We start from the raw sequence: 22,874 nt of genomic DNA on the forward strand, positions 1-22,874 counted from the left end.
TTTTTCTTCTTTTTTTTTCTTCTTTTTTTTTCTTCTTTTTTTTTCTTCTTTTTTTTCTTCTTTTTTTTCTTCTTTTTTTTTCTTCTTCTTTTTTCTTCTTTTTTTCTTTCTTTCCTTCCTTCTGCCACAGGAGGTCTTTTATACCCACCACTTTCATGTCCTGTGTCCTACCACTCATGCTTTTTATTTCCTCCCAACCAATAACCTCCCATCTCTTTCTGTAGCAGAAAAACGTGACATGTTAGAGGAATCATGGGGGCCTGTATTTGGTTTTTTTCCTCTGCTCATTCAGCATTGCAATATGTATTATCTATGCAACTACTGGAAAAAAACCCAGCCAGTAATTTCATTTTATTTTTCTTCTCAGGGATGATGGACTTCAGTCTCTTCGGAATATCTTATGTAAGCTAACAAGTTATTAACTTATATTCAATTACCCTGATGCTGTACATGATATTACAGTATTCCAATCAGATCATTCTAAATATTTCAGACAGGAGCTGATATCTGTGGCTTCTTCAAAGACTCGGAGTATGAGCTGTGTCTTCGCTGGACGCAGCTGGGTGCATTTTATCCATATTCCAGGAATCACAACGAGAAAGGAACAAGGGTGAGATGCAACTTTTTAGTGGTTGTTAACAGCACCACACATGCAAAGAGCTGCCAAACAATGCACAGGGTGGCCTGGCTCAAAAAAAAAAAAGTACATTACAATGAAATGGACAAGAAAAGAACATATTTGGCTTTTTATCAAATAAAAATTGTCATTATTTATATACTTGCTTTCCTGTAAACCTTCCCCTTACCTGGGAGGTTTGATGCCCACAGAGGGGCTGCTCTGGAACTGGGATCACTGGAAGGACGATCATTCTAACTTTGCTTGGACTGAATCAAACTCCTGCATATTTTCCCCTCTGTGCCATTTGGATTTGAATGTGCTACATCAAGACTAAAATAGAGCTTTGATGGCAAACACACTTCAAGGAGCAAAACTGACCTTGGTGCTCTCAGCCCTAATTGCCCATAATTACCCAACAAATGAGAAAATGGAGCAGTGGAATAAGATGCTGGAGTAAGACTCGGAAATGTCTGTGCTTTGCACATTTGCCACCATCAGATATTGTATTTCTGTTCACAGGAAAGGGAAAGAATTGCCTAAATGTAGGTCTGTGCTGGCTAAGGACTAGGGGGGAGAAAAGCTGTAAAACAAGATAACTGGGAAAAGAAAAAAAAGTGGAACCAGCACTTCTATTCCAGTTAAAGCTTGAGGTCCAGGAGAGCAGAGCTATTTATATGGAATCTATCTAATGGATTAAAGTCTCCTTTTCAAACCCCCTGGGCTTTATCTCGCAGTGACACACCTTTGGATAGGCCTGTTAAAGCCTTCAAAATGCAGATTCAGGGTTATCATGTTGCTCCCAGTCTTCCCCAATTCTCCAAGGTATTGTTCCCTCCATTTAATGAAGACTGGAAGTGCTCCCTGCCATCAGCGCTTTGTGCTTGGTGTCTCCTTGCGAGTCAAGAGAGCTGCCCTGTGGAAAAGAGGGATGATAAATTCTGTGCACTGGGATGTGTCCCACCTTGGGGACACTTTGCATCAAACATTCTTTATAGTATTTCCCCAGCTTCCCTCTTAGGGCTGACAGTGGTTCCTACTGTTTTTAGCATCACTTGTTCCATATTTAAGAAAAAATAAACAAAAGTGCTTGCGTTTGTTGGAGAAATATCCTTGGATTTATCTCGCTATGTTGATACTTTTTTTATAGCTGTTCCCAACAGAAATTTCAGCTTCACTAACAATGGTCTCCTGTCTTCCAGAGGCAAGATCCTGCTGCCTGGAATGCAACATTTGTGGAGGCTTCCAAGAAGGTGCTGAATATCAGATACACCCTGTTACCTTATCTCTACACACTATTGCATGATGCCCACGTCGACGGCAGCACTGTGGTCCGTCCTGTACTCCATGAGTAAGTGCAACTCCTCTGCTCTCCTCATCAGGAATTCCCATTGAAACTTCCTCAGTGAAGACCCCTCTAAGTTTTCTCTTCATTGCAGCATTTTCCCCTTCATTAAAAAACAAGTCTTGGCTGAGGAACACTGAGTTGTTTGCATGGGGTGACCTGATTTTTCCAAAGAAACTGTCTAAGAAAACAGTGGCACAAATTAAAAAGTGGTTCCCAGTTTGTCCATGATTATTATTGCACATACCAGCCAGGCACAACAGACCTTCAGAGTTTTATTGTCTAAATCCACTGAAAAGCAAAAGCAAAGAAAAGGAAAAAAAGTAAAGCTAAGTACTGGAATTTCAATAATGAGTCTCACATTAGGATCTTTACGCATTCCTGGCAACCATTAATTAATCTGTGCATTATTAATACTAAAATAAAGATGAGGAAACGGTAGACAGTAGGAAGAGTAGGTTCAATGGCTGACAAAAATGTCTTAAAGAAGGAACAACTTGGAAAAGTTCACCTCTCAATGTCTAACCGTGACAGGTTTGTGACAGACAGAAGAACCTGGGACATACATGAGCAGTTCCTTTGGGGACCTGCCCTGCTCATCACCCCTGTGTTGCAACAGGTAGGTTGATTTTAAGCACTTTACAAAAACATTAAAGCTTCACTTTTTGATTTAAGGTGCCTAAAACACGTGTGTTTAATTCCAGAATGCTGTAACAGTGAGGGGTTACTTGCCCCGTGCCCGCTGGTATGATTACTACACTGTAAGTCACTTAAAAATTATATTTTATGTCTTCTTCCCAGTGCTGAGAGGGGTGGGGAGGTGGGAACACTCTCCTGCTTAATTTGCATTTAACATAAGTTCCTAGAAATATAAAATCTACTTAGCTGATTAAAAAGAAATCCTTGATTCCTGTATAATACTGTATAAAACTTGCCCAAGGTTAGGATAAGTTAAAAAGTGAAATAATACCTTTAATTTAGAGCCCAATTGACTTTTTTAACCCTCAAATTATACACAGAATGTCTTTGTAATGGAATCCTGGAACATAGAAAGACAAAGCAGGTTTAGCTGCCTCATCTTTCCTGGAAAATCATAAAAGATTTGGTCATAGGAAGAGCAGGGATCAAACTTCATTAATCACAGGTTTGGATTTCACCTGACCAGCCCCTTTGGTTCAGCTGCTGCACCTCCAGTCAAGTCTTTCATAGAGCCAAAATTTCAGAGTTCCTCTTAAAAGCATTAGTAGTTACTCCTGCAGTAACAACTACTAATTAATCTGTCTAGAAAAACATTATCACTTCATTCTAAAGAAAAATAAAACCAAAAAAACCCCACCACCTGTAAAACTTCTTAACTTTTTTGTACATAGGATGAATATGTTGGCTATGGGGGGGGACTGTACGAAAATTTCCCAGCTCCTTTGGATCATATCAACCTGCATATCCGAGGTGGATACATCCTTCCTTGGCAAAAACCCGCCAGGACAACTTTTTACAGGTAAGATCAACCAAAAATTTTTAAATTTGTTTTTTTTCTCTTTGCTTTTCTCCTTGAAATTTGATAGTATGGGGCTTGGGAAGATGGTTACAGGAGGTGAACTGGGCGATGTGCAGTATCCCTTTACAAATTGTAACATCAGAGAAATATGAAATGTGATCTGCTGAGGAAATGAAGGGAAAATTATTGTGTTTTCCACAGCCGGAAAAACCCAATGGGACTCACGGTGGCACTGAATAACAGCCTGATTGCAGAAGGACACCTTTACTGGGATGATGGGGTTATGATTGGTACGTCTGGTGCTTCTTGCCTTCATAAAACCCTTTTGGTTTTTTTTTTTTTTTGCTGTGAGAATGGTCAAATACTGCAACAGGTTGCCCAGAGATATTCAAAACCCAAAGTAAAACAGACAGGACAAAACCTGAGGATGGGAAGTGGGGAGACCTGAAACAAACTCTGCAGTGGTGTGGGGTGTTTGAGGAGGGGCTTTAGGAGCAGGGGGAAACGATGGACTCTGGACAAAGCCATGACATTTCTGGAGGACATACCTGAACCTGCCTTCAGAGGCAAAACTGAAATTAAACCATTATAGAAACGTGATTTTTCCTGATTTATTCCACATAGTGCTACGATTTACAGAATTAATACGTTGTATAAATGAAATTCTGCCCTGGGCCTAAGGCAGCACAGATAACAAAGATTCATCCTCAAACCTATGGGAACCATAACCAGAGATTATGTGGGAGCTTTAACTAATTTCCTCAACACCACTAAATTTCAGATAAGAAATATTTAAATATCATTTGTCCTTTCCATCCAGAGAGAATCACCCCTCTAATAACAATAAGCTGGCACCCAAAATTACTGTGAGGAACGCAGAGATTGGGGCTGTTTTGCATGATGATGTGGAGGGAAGTTTGCAGGATGCTGTTGGTGCATCCTGAGGGGCTTCACAACACCCAACATTCCTGTCAGCACTGGAATTCAGAACTGATGGCCACGCTTAGGGAAGTCTGATGACAAAATGAATTCACACAGGTTACAAGGTGCATCTCAGCAGGTGCTTGTGATCTGTGTTCAGTAGTCAGGAGAGGCAGGAACCTCATTCCAGTGATTCTCAGCACTACTCTGAGTGCCTTTAAGGCTGAATAATAGGGGTGGTAAAATATACAACAACAATTTCAAAGATGTATCAGCCTTTATCCTGGTCATGTGTCACATGGAATTGGAGAGGGAATAGAGGTGGGTGTGGGAAATGAATCTTCAGTAAGAAAGAAACGTCTTTCTCCTTCTGGTCTAAACACCCCTGATCTTCCTAATGCTGTTTCATTGCTTTTTTTATATTTATCTTACCTCTAAAATGTTCTTTTGGCCTCATTTAAACAGCACACATTAAATCCTGAAAGTATTTGATATCTAATATATCTTCTGGAAATGCACAACTTGTCTTTATTTGCATATAGATACATATCATATAGTTGTGTCTAATATATGGACACAATTCTTGAACTGAAATTTTGATATTGTGTTAAATAAGGAGGATAGAAAACACATTTTATTCTTTCTTTCTAACAGATGCATATGAAAAGGGTGTATATCTGATGACATCATTCACTGCTAATCAGGTAAGTCACATCAGCTCACATTATTTGAATAATCACTTTAGGTGATTATTATTGTATTTTAACTATGGGTATTTTAATTTGGATCTTTATAGTGCCTTTATATCCCCCCCAACATTAAATTGTGCTCATAATTGAATAAATTACAAATGATATGATTACACTGTGCTGAGAATGAATTTAGGAATGATTCTGAAGCTATAAATGATAGTGTTTTGTTAAGTAGGCTGTACATTTATGGCATTGTCAGATTTCAATTTTTATCATATGATTAACTGGAATAAAATTAGACTCTGATTATATGGACTTTTGGTTTAAAAGAAATGCTCTTTCTATTGTAGTAGAAAACACACTTTCTTATTTCATTAGTTTTCCAGGGTGTCAGAGTGTCTTCTAATTTCATCCACACTGTTCTTTCTTCTCATTTAATTCTGTCTTTGTCAAATAAAAGGGTGTTAATCGCTCAGGAAGAGAAGTTTGTTTTGCTAATACTCAGTATTTGCAGTTGTAAGGAGATTAGAAAGTAAATGCACCTTTCCCCCTTTTTTTTTTTTACAAAAACTTGGTAAGGAAAAGCTTAATTAAAAAGGTCTTGAATCAACCAACAATGAAAACCACTCACAGGAAAAGTAATGCCCTCTAAGCACTAAATATGCAGAATTGTGTCACAGCACATTTGCATGGGATCTGGGCACATCCCAAAGGAATTGTGTGCCTGGAATGTACTTAAAATCACAGTGACTGGGAATGAGAGGGGACCTGTGAGTGCTGAGGGGGTGATGGGAGTGCAGGAGCTGTTCTGGGAGGGCACAAAGCAGGGAGAGCAGAGCCTGGAGCAGCTCTCTCAGAAGCTGGAAGTGCAGCAGGGGTTTGTCCTGCAGCACTTGCTGCCCATGGCAGGGGTCAAAAGTTTCCTGTTGCTTCACATCATTCAGCTGAGTGGCAATTAAAGGCACAGCAGAGCCCAGGATTTGGCCAGATTGATCAATGTGAAGAAAATTGAAGCCTTCAGCATTTGAAAAATAAATAATAATACACAGGTATTAGAAAAACAAAATTTAAAAAGTTGGCAGTGAGAACAGTAAATAAAAAGCTCAAGTGGACTTCATAGAACCATAAATTGGTTTGGGTTGCAAGGGAGCTTAAAGCTCATCCAGTCTTTTCTACTTGTCTGCATTCTCTTAAAAGGTGAAGGGTTTCCTTCTTCAATTTCTGACTTAACAATTCACCACATCTTTTGCTGGTAACACACCCTGATGCTCAAGACTCTGCCATAAGTCTCTGTGGCTACGGCTTGTTCTGGAGCTGTATTTTATCTTATATCGTAGATTCAGGGAGTCATAGAATAGTTTGGGTTGGAAGGGACCTTAAAGCTCATCCAGTCCCACCCCCTGCCATGGGCAGGGACACCTTCCACTAGCCCAGGTTGCTCCAAGCCCCGTCCAACCTGGCCTGGGACACTTCCAGGGATGGAGCAACCACAGCTTCTCTGGACTTGTACCAATCTAATCACGGTCTCTGATATTTGTTTTTTAACTTTTCTTTTCAGAATGTTTTAGATATCAAGGTTTTGCACGGCGGTTACACTGACCCAAATAACCTAAATTTTACTGACATTAAAGTCCTGGGGGTGACCAGCAGTGTCACTCAGGTGACGGTGTCGCAGAATGGTGGGACAATCACATCACCTCATGCCTTGAATTACAACAGCACCAAGCAGGTGAGATGATGTTGGCAGGGTGATGCCACCTTCACACCTGCATTTGTGCTCCTAAACCTGTGGAGATTCAGCTGGAATACCAGATTTGAGATACACTTCAGCAAGACACATAATCTACCATCAGATAATGATTGTCTAATACACTTTAATGTATAGGAAACACTGGGTGTGGTAGAGCCCCTAAGCACAGAAATTCCTGTTGAGGAACCCAAACCACTTCTGGAGGTGGAAAAGTGGTGGATTTTGGTCTGTGTTTGGTTTCCACTCTTCCTAATACCTTCACTTGCAACCTGTGAGATTTGAGGGAAGGAAAAGCATCTCCAGGTATTTTCAGAATCTCTACACGACCCTGTTATTGTCAGTCTTGTCTGACAACAGTTCCATTTCCCAGCCCTGTTTGCTTCCCACTATTCCTTGTTCTGTCAGGTCCCATTTCAGCTGCAGACATTCCTACACCATAGATGGCAAATCCCACTTCTTCTAAAGTTACTGATAAACCTTCCACCAGCTTCAGAGCACTGGGGTTTCCATCTCCATGGGTTCTGCCTGTCCAGGGCATCACCTTCCCTTGCCTTCCCAGACAATAAAATCCAACACTTCTAAAGGCAGCTGAAAGCAATCTCTTTAACTATTGTTGTTTGAGATGCCACTTCTATGTTCATATCTTCCAAATATGAACAGAACTGCTGAGATGTTCAGTCTTTCTGGTTTTCTGACAGAGGGAGAGTTACTGGGATTTTACTCCCCTTCCTTTAAAATTCAGCATTCTGTTAAGACTTAGTTCTTCCTCTCTTTCACTGGAAAGCCAGAGCTATAGAAGTTTTGTACAGAACCAAGCCAAAACAAAACAACAAAAAAAAGAGAGCTAAAAATGCAAAAGAGAATGGAAGTGTTTTTTTCTGCCGTTGACTTTTGGATGGAAAAAAAAATTCATACAGCACATTCCAAGTTTTACTGCCTTTCAAAAATTCCTTTATTTTAAAAATAAAAGGAACCTCAGTTCTAAAAGAGCATCTGAATGAAGGAAGGGATCAGAGCACCACGGTCACACTCCTAATTCTGTGCTGCTTAAATTCCGTTTATAGTGATACAAACACAAAAGCAAAGGAAGAGGAATAAATTGTAGTTTAAAACGAGAAACCAGTATCTCTGTGGAACACAGAAAACGCTGTGGATGTTCAGGGCAAAGTTACTAATTGTCCATTTTGTCTGTTTTATTCCCAGCTCCTGACAATCACTGGGCTTGAGCTGAGATTAGGTCAGAACTACACCCTGCAATGGAGCTGAAATGCCTGTAAAACAACATCAACCACAACGCTGAATTTTCTCATGTTTTGAAACACTCTTTCAGTTTTTCAAAGTGCCTTTTTTTTCCATCTTGGAATACTTTTTTAGTACTATAAAAACACACCAGTACAGTCAGTTCATAATCAGGTATTCTGTGTGTTGAAGGCTGAACTCAGTGTCTCCCCGGGAAGCAAAATCTGTATTTTAAACACTGTGGCTCTTCAGAGTAACTTTATCTTTCAAAACTGAGAACTGAAGGTAAAATTCTGTGTTTTCTCATGGAGCAGAATTGTGGCTGATTTCCTGAATCCCAGATTTTGTAAATAACACACAGTTGATGTTACCTCCTGCATGGATTTGGGGCCATAACTGTGCCTATATTTAATTTTAATTGTAATTATACCTATGTAAGCCACTACTATGGAGAAGTATTTAAGACCAGATAAAGCAAATGTTTTCATATGACTGATTTAGCATGAAGCAATGTTTCAAGTTGTTGATCTGTAAAATACTAAGATATTTGCAAAAGACACTTGAAGTTGGCGTTTTTTGTATGATTTTTTTTAGCCAGATATTTTGGTTTCTTGGTGTTTTGACCTGAAGTTTCAAGGTTAACTAATGAATGTTGATCTCTGAGTGTTTATTTCGACGGAGGGAACGTTGTTGTATGTTTACTATAATATTAATTAATGTTAAAGACTCTCTGTATCCCAAGAGTGCAGATGATCTAAAGAGACTGGTAAAGCATGTTTACAATTAAATTAGATGGGAATAAACTGCTGTCAGAGGTCATAGTAAGTTCTAATGACTGTGACATTCATTTAAATGTTACTCCAATGCCAACACACTTCAAATCAGCCTTTGTGGAAAGTGGAAGTGTTTAACTACACATTTGGCATATGCTATAAATATATAATTCATAAGTGCATGTAGAAGTGTACACACTTAAACACACACTATATATATTATTTACCTTATTGATATTTTAAATTCTATTATGTAAAAGAAGGGGTTTTTCTTATTATATGGTTGCTCTCCCATTCAGAGTCATTTCAGTTGAATGTTTAATGCATATGAGGCGTTATGCACATAATAATAATTATGGAACGAGCAATTTAGAAATGCTCTCTGACCAGTGGGTCCCTTTTTAATAATCTCATGAGCCCTTTCAGGTGGATATAGTGCACCACTTACTCCCCTGATATAAACCCTATATTCAGGCTCAGGCCATAAAGCAGCTGATACTGAGATATCCCAGCTCTTTTTAAAAATGGGAGCAATTTGCATTGAGCAGGAAAGGCAAATAAAAGTGACATTCCAGCAGAGTGGCCAAAAAGTATCTGTTGGAAACATTATTTGCCATTAAGTGATTCTTGAAAATACCACTGGGATGGTGGAGAGCAAAGAATTTGATCTAGAGGAGTCCTTCTGTGTCCATGGCTTTCTTTGACATCATGGGAAGAGCTGGAAGGATCTGTTGTGCAACAGAAAAAATATTCAACATCACGTGGATCTGAAAATCCAAACCAGCTCCTCAGGACGCAGCCATGGGAGTTGGGATTAAATCAGGAGTGGATGCAACAGCCTTCTGATGCCCTGTATCCATTGATAGAAAAATAATTTCATATCTGGTTTTCACAGAATCACAGGATGGTTTGGGTTGGGAGGGATCTTAAAGGTCACCTCATTCCACCTCCTGCCACGGGCAGGGACACCTTCCACTTGACCTGGTTGCTCCAAGTCCCGTCCAACCTGGTTGTAATATTGGGATAGAAGTCTAGGACAGTCTGGTGATTTGAATCCAAAAGAGCTGCTGCCTAAAAATTCAAGAACTTTGATGGTTTGTGTTATTTCCTCCTGAGTATGAAGGCACTGGAGGGTAACACGCTGTGATGCGTTTGAACAAACGCAGCAAAAGGAAACCTGGGAAGAGTTGGGCTCTTCTTCAAGTCCAACCATTTGTTATTGCTTTCACTAATATATGTATTTCTATTGGTTATTATTTTTAACACATTAATGAGAAATTAGCCAGCACTTCTTAACAGCATTTACACCATCAGATATATATTGTTGTCTCCTATTGATCCACACAATTCCTCACACCACTTTCAAACATTCCCCTCATATTAAATAATGACAGAAAACAGAATTTCCTGCTCTGCATACCCAAGCTCTCATTTAATCAGTGCTATCCAACATTCCTGATCCATCTTCCGGTGCAGCCAGTGATGCTCGGGAAGGGCATTTTGTTATTTTTCATCCCGCCAGCTCCTGCTTCCTCTACAAGTTTCCACCTGACTCCTTTAATGAAATCCCTCTCCCAGTTGAACTCTCTCCCCCTCAGCTGCTCCTTTGCTCATTTTCCCTGCCAGCTTTGCCTCCTTTCAGGGCTCTGTGCTGCGACCAGGCTGGAGAAAATGCTTTTACAGGCTCTGCCTATTCTTGAGAAAATGCTTTTTACAGGCTCTAATGTTCCATCTCCAACTTTGGAAGCTAAAATATTTTCATGCCACCTCTGCAAGCTGCAATTTTAAATGGATCTAATCGGTTCTGCCCTCTACCTTTTATAACTAGAAACATTTTGGAATGAAAATTGAGATATCCCATCTTTCCCTCCCTTCCCCTAGATCCTTTCAAGCAATAAAAACAAAGTTTGCCTGACTTTGAGAACTTCCCCACAGCACAAAAGCCTTCTCCAAGAGTTTTTAATTGAAGCTAAGCATCTATTTAGGTTACAAAGTCCTATATTTAACTTGAATGGAATAATTCCTTTTCTTGTATTTAACCTTTGATCAGCTGCCTACCTTTGAACTCTTGGATAACGACCCCCTTCTTGTTATCCTTGTCCCACTTCTCCCGCAGCTCTTGCGTAACAGCACCTTAGAAATCAAAATAGAGTTGCCTTTGGTGAAATAACTTTTATTTCTTTTCACAGGGAGATGGCTTCAGCCACTTTGTTTGTTCTTTTGTTTTTTTAACGTGGAGATCTGGGACATAACACTGAAGGATGTTTGCACAGTTTTAAATTAATTAAGGAGCGAAAAATATATGTATAAGAGCTGAATCTAAACTGCCCACATCTAGGACTTTCCAAAAGACTTTCTTTTAACAAAATTTCAGAGATTACATTTCAAATATATATATGCAAAATATATCATCAAATTCCCCCGAATTATTCGCAATGCTCAAAAAAAGTGTGGTTACACAAACCATAATAATTAAAAATAAACTCCATAAATAAAAAAATCAGCATGTTGTTAAAAATTGTGGCATGGTCTAAATTTTCCTAATTGAAAAAAAAAAAAATCAGCAGGATATAATTTAGAATGTTCTGAACTATTAATTACCTTGTTTCAAATGCTTGCACTAAACAATTCGTTGCTTCAGGACAGATGCAGGTGACAATCTTCTTTATTATTTGTTTCCAAATGAATTCAGAAAACAGAGGTGAATTTCTGCATTCACAGTGCACAGACAAGCAAACATCAATCCCCTTTTCCCCAAATAGTTTCAAACTCTCCAGATCTAAGTGATTTAGAATTCCTATGGCACTTCCACACTTGGGGAACATACAAAGGTGTGCATTTCTTCATCACTGCAACACGAACACACAGAGGTTTACTTCAAAATTTCCAAACTTTGAGGCAGGAACATGGAGTGGAAGTTCTGCTGCTGGAGTAACTCAATGGTCTGGTTCACTCCAAGAATTATTTCTCCATAAATTAACCTAATTTTCCATCCACTGAGTAGCAAGTTCACAAGGAAACCACGCCATGAATGAACACAATTGAGAACTGGTGTCAGGGTGAGGGTATTTTCCATCAAGGAATTCTGAGCTGGTTCTTTTTTCAGGGCTCCTGAGGCTGCTCAGTTTCTTGCAGCCTCTTTTCATCTCAGCATGTTCTGCATGGCAACACCAAGAGAATAAAGCAAAAAGAAATGGTTTGAATGAAATAATCTAGAATTAAAACCCTTTTTGAAACTAAAGGACATTACCAAGATGACCACAAAGAAGGATCATCTTATTGGAACTAAAAATACATGACAAATAATACTTGAGAGGGTAGGGGAGGAGAGACTTGGGAGGGTCTGGGACTGTAAAGTTCACTTAAATCATTTTTTGGAGCATCTTTATGCTGGTCCTGTGGTGCATCAAAAACTCAAAAGGCTGCAAGTTCACTGGGGCAACACCTCTGTGCTCAGGCAATATTTCACAGAGTGCTTTACACAGGAATCAGATCCACTGACATTTCTCAAGCAGGGGTGACATTTGAGCCAGAAAAACCTGCCTGTGCAACTGAGGGCTGCAAAACCCCACGAGGGTGTGAGGAAAGGTGATTTGCAGGTATGGAAACATCCAGAGTTAAAATATTTTGCCTGCCCCAGTGATTTTTACACCTGCAGGTAAGCTTGGAAACATGATTTAAGCCAGGCTTATTTTAAACAGAACTCATGTGCTAAAGTGACCCAGGCTGTGAATCCCTGTGTGTTATATCGGGGAGCTTGAGGAATTCCTCAGATTTTTATTTTTTATTCTCTAAGGTGAAAAATAAGCTGTTTAAGGCTTTTTTTCCCAGATCTGTGAATGGCCAGGAACAGGACAGTACAAGCATGTGGGTCATGGAATCACAGAGTCACAGAATCACAGAAGGATTTGGGTTGAAAGGGACCTTAAAGATCATCAGTTCCAGCCCTGTGCCATGGGCAGGATAAGGGAAATGTAGCTTATTTTGGCATCACATGGTCTGGATCCTCTGACCACGGATAACTAACCCCAAAATAAACCACAGCACACAGACACTCAACATTTTAGAACAATTTACAGAGTCAGATATTATGCCTGTGCAAGAAAACAAACATTTTGCACAGTTCAAACTAACGAGACAATGGAACCCTCAGTGCATCTTATTTTGCTTTGATGGTTCCATTAAAAAACTAATTTGCAAATGATTTTAAATTATTATGAATATACAAATAAACACACACACACATCCAAATCAGTGTGGGCAGCAGGTCAAACCCCACCTGCAGTGGGCACTTCCATATTCTGCAGAAGTGATTCTACTTTTCTCTTTATTTTTTATTTTCCTTTTCTTTTTCTCTTTATATATATATATATATATATATATATATATAAAATATAACATATTGTAACTTTTTTCCTGCATCTATGAAGAAGATTATTTTCATACTATGGCAACTCTGTAAAAATTTACCATAAAAAATTTTAAAATTAAAAAAATTAAAATTAAAAATTAATTAAATTAAAATTAATTAAAAATTTAAAAATAAAAAATTAAAATTAAAAAATTACCATATTTGTTTTTATGGATACATGAAATTTATTCACACAAATATACTCCAGCTACCTGTTCAACTGTATAGGTGGATGCATATATGAGGTTTTCCTTTGGTTTCTTGAGACAATTTTAAATAGTGATTATATTAAATAACATAAATATAAATTTTATTTATAAACTAGAAATGTAAATCTAATAATAAAAGAAATCTAAGTCAATACACCTGTGGATGGACACGACGTTTTCCTTTGGTTTCTTGAGATAATTTTAAGTAATCATGAAAATCAGTACATAAAATAACATATAAATAATATTTATAAATTAGGAATATCAATCTAATAATAAAATAAATCTAAGTCAGAACACCTGCAGTTGCAAGGCTTAAAATACTACATTCCAAATATTTCAGTAATTATCTCCAAGAATGGTGACAAAATAAATAGTTTATTTCCTGCAGCCTGATATATTGTAAATTTTTTAAACATTTTTGAGTTTTTTAAATATAAAAAAACCCCTGAAATCCTTCAGCTGGTTTCACCATCCTGTAAAAATAAAAAGTAGCAGCTGTGCACTTATTGCAAAATGGGTACGAGAACATCATCCCCCTGCTCAGGTGCTCACCTGAGGTATCTTCTGCACCTGAAAATATGGTTGTGCTGCAGCAAACCCACAGAAATTTTCCAACCTGCTGCGGCCAAACAGCAGCAGCAAATGTTTTACATGGTGAGGAAATGCTGCTTTAGTCCCTCAGCCCCTTTGCTGCAAATATCACATTTCTATTCTTATTTACTTTACAGGCACCTCATAAATATTTACTGTGAACAGGACCCATGGAATACAAGGAGCTCTCAGTGCAAGGTGACCCAGTGCTTATGAGGTTGGACTTTCAGGGGCAATTAAAGGTTTTATTGGCATCCTCCTGGAAGAGCACAGGCACGGTAAAACATGGAATTGCAGCCTTGTTAAGGCTGGAAAAGACCTTTAAGATCATCAAGTCCAAGCACCACCACCACGTTCACCACTAACCCGTGTCCTCAAGTGCCACATCCACGTGTTTTTGAACGTGACTCTGCCCCTTCCCTGAGCAGCCTCTTCCAAAGCTTTACAACCCTTTCCATGACGAAATTTTCCCTAATATCCAATCAAAACCTTCCCTGGTGCAACCTGAGGCCCGTTCTTCTCACCCTGTCACTTGTTCTGTGGGAGAAGAGACTGATTCCCACCTGGCTCCCCCCTCCAGTCAGGGAGTTGCAGAGCCAGAAGGTCCCCCCATAACCTCTTTTTCTCCAGGCTGAGCCCCCCCAGCTCCCTCAGCCCCTCCTGCTGCTCCAGCCCCTTCTCAGCTCCGTTGCTCCTCTCTGGACTTGTTCCACCACAAGGCATGAGATGAGGAGGTTCAGCCCAGGTGGAGCCTCCTAAAATCCTGAAGGCACTTTAAATCCCTAACTCTGGAGGGATCTCCATATTCCTAGATCTCCATATTCCTACATCCCTATAGCTCCTGAGCAGCTGGGAGGGATGTGTGGGAAAGCACATCCCTGAGGCCACAAGGAGAGCTGCAGATGGGAGGGGGGAAGAAAGTTTGCACATAGTACTGTGAAAAATATGAAAACTAGGGAAACTTTTCCTTTTTCTTTTCCTTTTTTATTTTTTTTTTAATTCTAAGTCACATCTTTTAACAAGGGGAAAAAAAAACCAAACCAAAAAAACAACATTATTGTTGAAACCAAAGAATTTCGACTTCCCACTCTTCTTTATTGTTGTCAACTTCAGAAATTTCCAAAGCCTAACAACATCACTTCAAAAGCACTTGGTTTAAATGTACACCAGATAATGAAAGAACATCTTTTAAGAATATTTCCAGAGACATAAAAACCCCCAGCAAGCTGACACCGCTGCCACTTCGACAAACAACGTATTCAAAAAAAAAATATCTGGCCACAGAAATAAAGCTGGTGCTGAGAGTGACACTTTCCCTCCCTCTAATTGACAACTCGGGAAACAAAAGCACGGAGAGGAACACATTATGATGTTCCTCTGGTGAATAGAGGCTGTCAGGGAATGCAGCCTGTTTGTTTGTTTGTTTGTTGGGAATCAGCTGCATTTTGAAGTCAGGCAGGGGCGGGAGAGGAGCTGGGAAGCAGAAGGGATGTGTCTGCAGCACGATGTGCTCGGAGAAACAACCCAGGGTGTGTTTGAAGGCCCATTAGGAAGCAGCCAAGGAAGCTGGAAAGGCAGCAATTTAAATATTTTTAGTGCTCTGAAGCTTTTTTCTTATTTAAGAGCTTGGCAGGGCCGTCCGTATCACAGATCAGTGGGAAATTACTTCAAGGTGGGAAGCTGGGGGGTGAGAAGTTGGAGTGTCACTCAGAGACTCAAATGACTCCGGATTCAGGACAGTGGAATTCAGCTAAACCACCTCCAGGAGTTGTGTTGGGAGAGAAATCCAGAAATTTGGCTTTTTTGAAGTGTTCAAGGACATGTTGGATGGAGCTCTGAGCAACCTGGGCTAGTGGAAGGTGTCCCTGCTCATGGCAGGGGGTGGAATGAGATGAGCTTTAAGGTCCCTTCCAACCCAAACCATTCTATGATTCCATGATTGGTTTTATTAGCAATAAATCCTACTGCTTTTCCCCTAAAAATGGGGATTTTTCTTTTTCTCAGCATTGTGAAATTAGCAATTAATTGATTGATACGTTTTCTGTAGACCCTACATATAAATCATATATAAATTCCATAAATTATATGAATTACATAAATTCCACTATTACAGATGCCAACATTTTCTGTGTTGCGCAAATGACACAAAACCTGAAAATATTGGTTATTTTTATTAACCCTTTGCTAATGAGTTTTCTATGCAACCATGAAACAGCCTCAAGTTTTATACACTACACTAGAAACTTTGGCTAAAATGATCAAATTTAAGACTAAATGCAGCTTCCTACTAGATATTTCCAATAGAATCACAGATACCATGGCATCCACATTAGATACTCTACTGCTTTTTTTCCCTTTAACTTAACAGTAACACTGTGTCAAGAGAGCTCTTAAAATTGTAGCTTTCCATGCAAGAACACTGGTCTGGTGGCTTTTTTTTTTATTTCCCCCCCACCACCACTTTTATTTCTCTGCCATAAAACCAATCCTCTGTGAACTTCTCTCCAGTGAGGACAATAAGAGAAAACAAAATGCACTGATGGAAATTTTAGTGCTGAGTTTCAAGCCCCAACCAGCCCTTATGGCTTGGGTAGAGGTGCTATAAAATCTGCCTTGTTCAGGGGGAAGCTGCCACGTTCTTTTTTTGTGTCTGTAATCCCTGAAGGCCACAGTCACACTGAGTAGTTTTCATGATTTTGCCACGAGAATTGTGAGAAACTTTAAGGGAAAAGGCCACAGGATGTTATATTTTGCATCCAAAAATGATATATACGGAGCAGTCAAGTTTGCCATGTGTGTTACCTGCAATAGTAATCACACAATTAATAAATTATTAAAAATAAAGACTATTGAATACCAAGTTTGGGGCATTTCCTCAGCAGTGCTGCATTTTATTTCACTTTGCAGAGAACTGTGTTTGGTCTACTGCAGAAAGATTGTCATCAAATATTAATAGTTTTTTCTTTATTCATAGTCACAAAATGGGAAGTGTTTGACTGTTTTCCATCACTCTAACAAACTGTTCTGAAAGGAAGGAATTATGAATTGTCTTAGATGATGAAAAAACAGCCAAAAACTAAGTCCCACTTCTGAAAAGCACAATAGAGAGAATTCCACATGACTGATGAAGAAATGTTAGGGCTCTGCAGGTACAAATGCAACTTGTCAATCTTCTTTTTTTTTTTTTAAATACCAGAACACTTTTACCTTCTCCACACACTTCAGAACCCACTTGAACTTCAGTGGGAGGCAATTAACAGTAATGAAAGCCAAGCTGAGTTTGGAGTACAGTGTTTTTAAAAGCCACCCACAGAAGTTCATGTAGATCTTGAATAAATTAGGTGAATAAAAACCTGTCTTTCAAAAAGGAGATGGGCAGGGTCTGTAACATACCAAGAACTTCGTTGCAAATTCAAAATTCTGTTCTTAGAGCAGAAATCATGGTTGACTTTGAGAAGGTGAACACACCACGTAAGGCTCATTTTACTTGCAAAGATTCACCACAACATGGATAGGAAGGGACTCAACCTCCAGATTCACCTCAAATTCTGGGGATAACTGTGTCACCTCTAGATCTCGTGGCCTCTCTCCTTTTTCACTTGGATGAATGTAAAGACAACCAGAACAAAGTTTAAACAGATTTCATTTCTCAGAAACGTGTATTTCCTTTTTGAAACGCTTTTAAAGAAAAGCCGACTACAGATAAAAAAAAAAAAAGACAAAGGCTTTGCTAAAAATGAAGACATTCCTTCTATAACATTTTAGATCAAATTCGTGATTTAGTAAGTACAACTATTGCTGCATTACACTTCAAAAAAAAAAAAGAAAGGAGATGGTTAGAAATAAACCCTGAAGAATTATTGCCCACGAAGCCGTGGTGGAACACACTTAAAGCTCTCGCCAACTACGAAAGCAATAAAGTTTGACAAAGATAATACAACAAACATAATGGCTTGTTTTGCATCTTAAATAGATAATGAAGCAACCAGAGGCAATATATCCAGCAGTTAGTGCTCTCAGGACTCCATAAATTACAGGTTAGCGCAGTATAATTTAGGAGGATAATAAAACTAACAGATGACCAAATTATGGTGTTTTTTCTCACGCTGTTGGTTCCACTGGGGGATGTTCTCTCAGGGAAGCTGTGGGGGCTACTCATACTGGTAGGACAGCAGCAAACTTTGCAATATTAGAGCCAAATATAAGCTAAAATGCTACTTTGGGAACGGGGAGATAGGGTCTTTAGGAACAAGGCACCACGTGTTCCCAGAGCAGGACAGTGTTTGCAGGTCCTGCAGGAGCTTTTCTTCCCTCCTCCACAGCTCCAGCCACTGCTCCCTGTCCTGACTCCACATCAGCCCCTTCAACCTTAATGATTCTAAGATTCTATTCTATGATTCTATTGAAGTGACCCCTTTTGGGGTTCTCCTCACCTCGTTTTAGATCTTCACACAACTTCTAGCTGAATAAAGCACCCCGGGTTCTCCAGCTGCAAGAAATTAGCCAGTATTAGAGCATATTCATTTATCCTGATTCAGGATGAGATGGTAGATCAAGTGAAGCACAAAGGTTGCCCAGAAGAAGTTGCAGGTGCCTCATTATTTCCAGTGTTCAAAGACACGGCTTGGAGCAACCAGGTCTAGTGGAACATGTCCCTGCTCAAGTGGAACATGTCCCTGCTCAGGATGGGACTTAATCTTTAAGGTCCCTTCTAATCCAAACCATTCCAGGATTCAATTTGGAGAGGGATGACCTCTCATAACATGCTGAACAACGAATTGAATATATAAACAATCAGCAGAAATTAAACAACCTTGTACCTAAACGTTCCCTTTCTATTCCCACCAAGAAAATCCTCTCGGCATAATTTAATTCCACCTAAGAGGATGTTACACCTCAGCAGAAGCAGGACATTCTGAGAACACTGTGTCACAGCTGATGACATTATCTGAGTCACTTTTGATGGGATTAATGTTGTTTCAGTAAAGCTGAGGAGAATTTCTCTGCACGAGACAGAACAGCAGCAGAACAACAGGTCCAGAGGGTGAACGAGGCTCTTCCAGGCGACGCTGGATAATTATGAAATGTAATTATGCTTTGAGTTTCTCAGGGAAAAGAGCAAGGCTTGATAAACATTTTAGCACATTCTTGCTGGTAGGGAAAAAAAAAAAAAGGACATTTCAAGGAAATTAAAAACCTAAGGCAGCAGGTTTTCAGCGAGAGCTTGAAATGCTGAATCCTGGGATTTGATGGGTCATTAAAATACGTGGAAAGATTATTTATTTCATGTGACCTACAAGTGTACAAGTAAAAGCAAATAAGAGGTGACAGGACAATCATATGTATGTGTGCATGTGCCTGTATAATGAGAATTTTAAAATCTAGAACTAATTATTGGCTAAATTTAACATGGAGCTTCCCACTAGTTGCTGGGAACTCATCACTCAGAGCCATCCCACCCCTTCTCCAGCAGCTGTAGGTATGGATTGAATCTAATCTGGATGTATTTTTCTAAACATTGCACAATATTCTGAATAAAATCATATTAAAAAACTCACAGGAAAAAGGAACAGAGATCAAGAATCCCGTTTATTCTCTTTTCCTATACTTTTGTACTAAGACGTGATGTTGAGTAGCTCACGTTGATATTGCCCAACATGGGCTGAAATGGATTTAAGTTTTCTATTCAGAATTGTGAAAAAGAAGAGGATAATATAAGACAGTTGCTATGATTGCCAAAATAACCAAACATAACGGATAAAGCAGCAAAATTTTTGTCACTCCTTGCAATTCGCTTCCAAATAAATTTTTTGCACATATCAAATCATATATAACATTAATCAGCTGCTCCCCCTTCTCTCCCTCTCCATTTCTACACATAGAAAAAGCGGGATTTTTCTGAGCTTTGCTGAGGACCCTGAAAGTAAAAAAAGGGAAATATTTGAATGGAAACATTTTAAAATAATTCTACTATTTGGATAACGTGGTTGGATTCCAAAAAAAAAATTGACTCCTCGAAGCCGTTGCAAGACCTGGCCTGAATTGGTCTAAAATTGGTCTAAAAATTCTAAAACTGGTCTAAAATTCTGCTCTTTGGAGTCACTTGTGCAACACTGTCACTCCACCTTCTGTTTATCCAATTTAGGACAGGTATTGAGGGGTCAGAAATGTGTGAGGCTGCAAAAAAACAAGACGTGCTACAAAATGTGAGAATCTGCAGCTGCTTGAACTGGCACCTCTTGACTTTTGTCAGTTCAAATCAACATTTTCCTGTGGAGTTGTGCACAGTTTGGGTTACTTGGATGATTCTGGTTTTGCAACCCTTTTGTATATATTGAAAAGGATTCCAGCAGATGAAGATCTCACAATCCAATCAGTGACAGATTCCAAATACACTTTGTGAGGTTAATAGGGAGCGATGGAAGGCACATCCAAGTGTGTGTTTTTGTCACTTGGTGTCCCCCTTAACAATAAAACCCTGCAAGCTGTCAACGTGTCGAGGTGTGTTGACTTCACAACAAGCCAGGAAAGGCAAAAAAACCCCAACAAACCCTTTATGAAATAGCACAAGAATAGAAATGCTGCAAGAGAAAAGGAAACTTTGGCTTCACCGTACATTTTTCAGCATTTACTCAGATCAAGCCTCTAAAAATAAAAATGTCTGCCTTTCTCCCTAAATTAGTCTCAGGCAGGGAATGTTGTCAGATACATACATTATATAAAACCAAAAAGGGTATTAAAAATAGAAGTAAATAAATAAACAAACAAAAAAAATAGAAAGCAAGCAAACATCTTGCTTTGAAAGAAGAGATTTGCTTTCATATACATAAATACAAATGATCCTTTTATCCTGGCATATGTAGCCTTAATTAGAGCTGGATGTACAGGATTTTTCCAAAGCTACAGAGGATCTGTCAATATAGATCCAAAAGTACATCTGAATAGTCACAAAACCACTGCGTGCAGCAACTCCTTCTGCAAATATTTATTACATATTTAGAATTGTTGTTTTTAAACAAATTAAAAATCAAAAAGCAATCGGTTCTGCACTAAGTACTGCCTGGAGACACCATTTAAAACGAGCACAGTCACTACGTGGCAAGTTTTTTGTGCCAATAAACTTAATTTTATATCTACCTAAAATCATTTTGAAGCTTCTTTGACTTAGTGCAACATCAAAGTGGAAGAAATTGTTACCATCCTGGTGGACTTGTACCCCCTGGTACACTCATATCCTCAATATCCATGAAAATTCCTGGTTCTTTTGTCCTGGAAAAACTCATGCACATATTGCAGAGCCTGGCACCGACATCCCAATGGGAATGGCAGAAGGGAAAGGGAGGAGGGAGAGAAAAGGAAGGACAGACAAAGGAAATGCTGCACATCTGGATTTGAGAACTCGGACCTTTCAGAAAGGAAATCACCAGCCAAGGAAAAATGTGGGCACAAAATAGGCTGGAAAATTATTTTGTTGGAAGTACTGTATCAGAAATCCAGCTGTTTGTTTGCATTAATTAAAAAGTAATAGGAAACACAATTACTTCCCACACTGATGTTGGGAATGAAGAATATTTTTTGGACATTCAGAAATTCTGATGATTTTAGTTGCCCATTGAGTCAAAATAACTTCAAATATAAGGCAAATAAAACCAGTAGGAAACCCATTCACCAGGAATGAATAGATGGATTTAGTGGTTCAGATATATTTAGACAAGCAGATATTAAAATATTAAAATATCTACTCCATTAACAGCAATAACTGTGATCTTATAAACTCCTGTGCCACTCCCTCTGTGCAGGACTGGATTTTTAGCACTGCTGACAATGGACAAAGTGTGGCTGTAAGAACAAATTTGTGGGAAATTGCAGATTCGGGTCAACAGAACTATTTATATCTAATTCACAAGATCATTTCTCATCTGAGGGAAAAGAGTTTGAGCAGACTTCAAAGTGGTGTTTTTTTGTTTCAACATTTCAAAGCAAAACTGTTTCTATTTTTTCCTTCCCGTGTTTCATTTCAAAGTACTTCTTTTTTAAAGAGTAAAACATAAAGACATTTTCAAGGTTTTTGTTTTGTTAGGGAAGCTAATGAAAATAGTTTAGACTAACATAAAACAAGCCATGAGCTGTCTGAGGCATTTTTGGCTCAGAAAAGCAAATCTGAGTTAATCACACAATGTCACAACTTCACAATTCAGCTGGAATAAGAAACTAAGAGAGACTCCACCCCACCACTTGATAAGTGGTCAAATGGTCATATCTTGTTATAGTGTTTGTGTGACCCTAGTCCCCAAGTTAGACTTTTAATAAAGTTTCATTTTAATTTGCTCAGTTTTTACAGTGTTGGTAAAAACCCACCAACCTCATGAAAAATAAGAACTACGTAAATATCTTTCACCAAATCTAGGAAACAAAAAAAAAAAAAAATCCAGGGTGATATGATCACTTTGAAAGCATAAGTGAAGTAAAAACCAAGTTCATACAGTGCAGTCAAGAAGAAAAATTACACAACAGACTTCTCTTCCAGTCTGTAAGAGTCAGTACAATACGTGAGTTAGACCTTAAATAAGGAACTGGGGTTTTACAGCAGGTCAAAGCCTCAAACCACACTGCAGGTATTTGTATGGAGAGGTCCTTAAAGCTCACTGGGAGAGGCAGAGCTTCAAGGAAAAAAAAACGAAATAAACCTGAATTTTTCAACTGTATTTACACTGAGAAGGGTAAAGAGGCCAACAGGAGAGTTCTCTGGGAAGGATGAGTTTCCAGAGAGCTCCCAACTTCTCCAGGCAGCATCACAAATCCTGCAACAGATCATAATCCAAATTC

General features: G+C 38.9%; 1 protein-coding gene across 1 annotated transcript in view; it reads left to right on the forward strand.

Annotated features, from left to right (window-relative positions):
* Positions 1–21,514, forward strand: part of SI (sucrase-isomaltase) — a 57,353-nt gene extending 35,839 nt beyond the window's left edge. The window contains exons 39-49 of the mRNA XM_027685862.1: positions 368–402; positions 494–610; positions 1,819–1,967; positions 2,496–2,580; positions 2,666–2,722; positions 3,332–3,459; positions 3,661–3,749; positions 5,035–5,084; positions 6,631–6,801; positions 8,026–8,690; positions 21,503–21,514. Coding sequence (XP_027541663.1) covers positions 368–402; positions 494–610; positions 1,819–1,967; positions 2,496–2,580; positions 2,666–2,722; positions 3,332–3,459; positions 3,661–3,749; positions 5,035–5,084; positions 6,631–6,801; positions 8,026–8,088 — 944 coding nt within the window. The 3' untranslated portion in view covers positions 8,089–8,690; positions 21,503–21,514. The remainder of the gene's footprint in view (positions 1–367; positions 403–493; positions 611–1,818; positions 1,968–2,495; positions 2,581–2,665; positions 2,723–3,331; positions 3,460–3,660; positions 3,750–5,034; positions 5,085–6,630; positions 6,802–8,025; positions 8,691–21,502) is intronic.
* Positions 21,515–22,874: the final 1,360 nt, after the last annotated feature.

Source organism: Neopelma chrysocephalum, unplaced genomic scaffold, assembly GCF_003984885.1.
Source record: "Neopelma chrysocephalum unplaced genomic scaffold, ASM398488v2 Primary Assembly neopelma1_69, whole genome shotgun sequence".
NCBI classification, from domain to species: domain Eukaryota; kingdom Metazoa; phylum Chordata; class Aves; order Passeriformes; family Pipridae; genus Neopelma; species Neopelma chrysocephalum.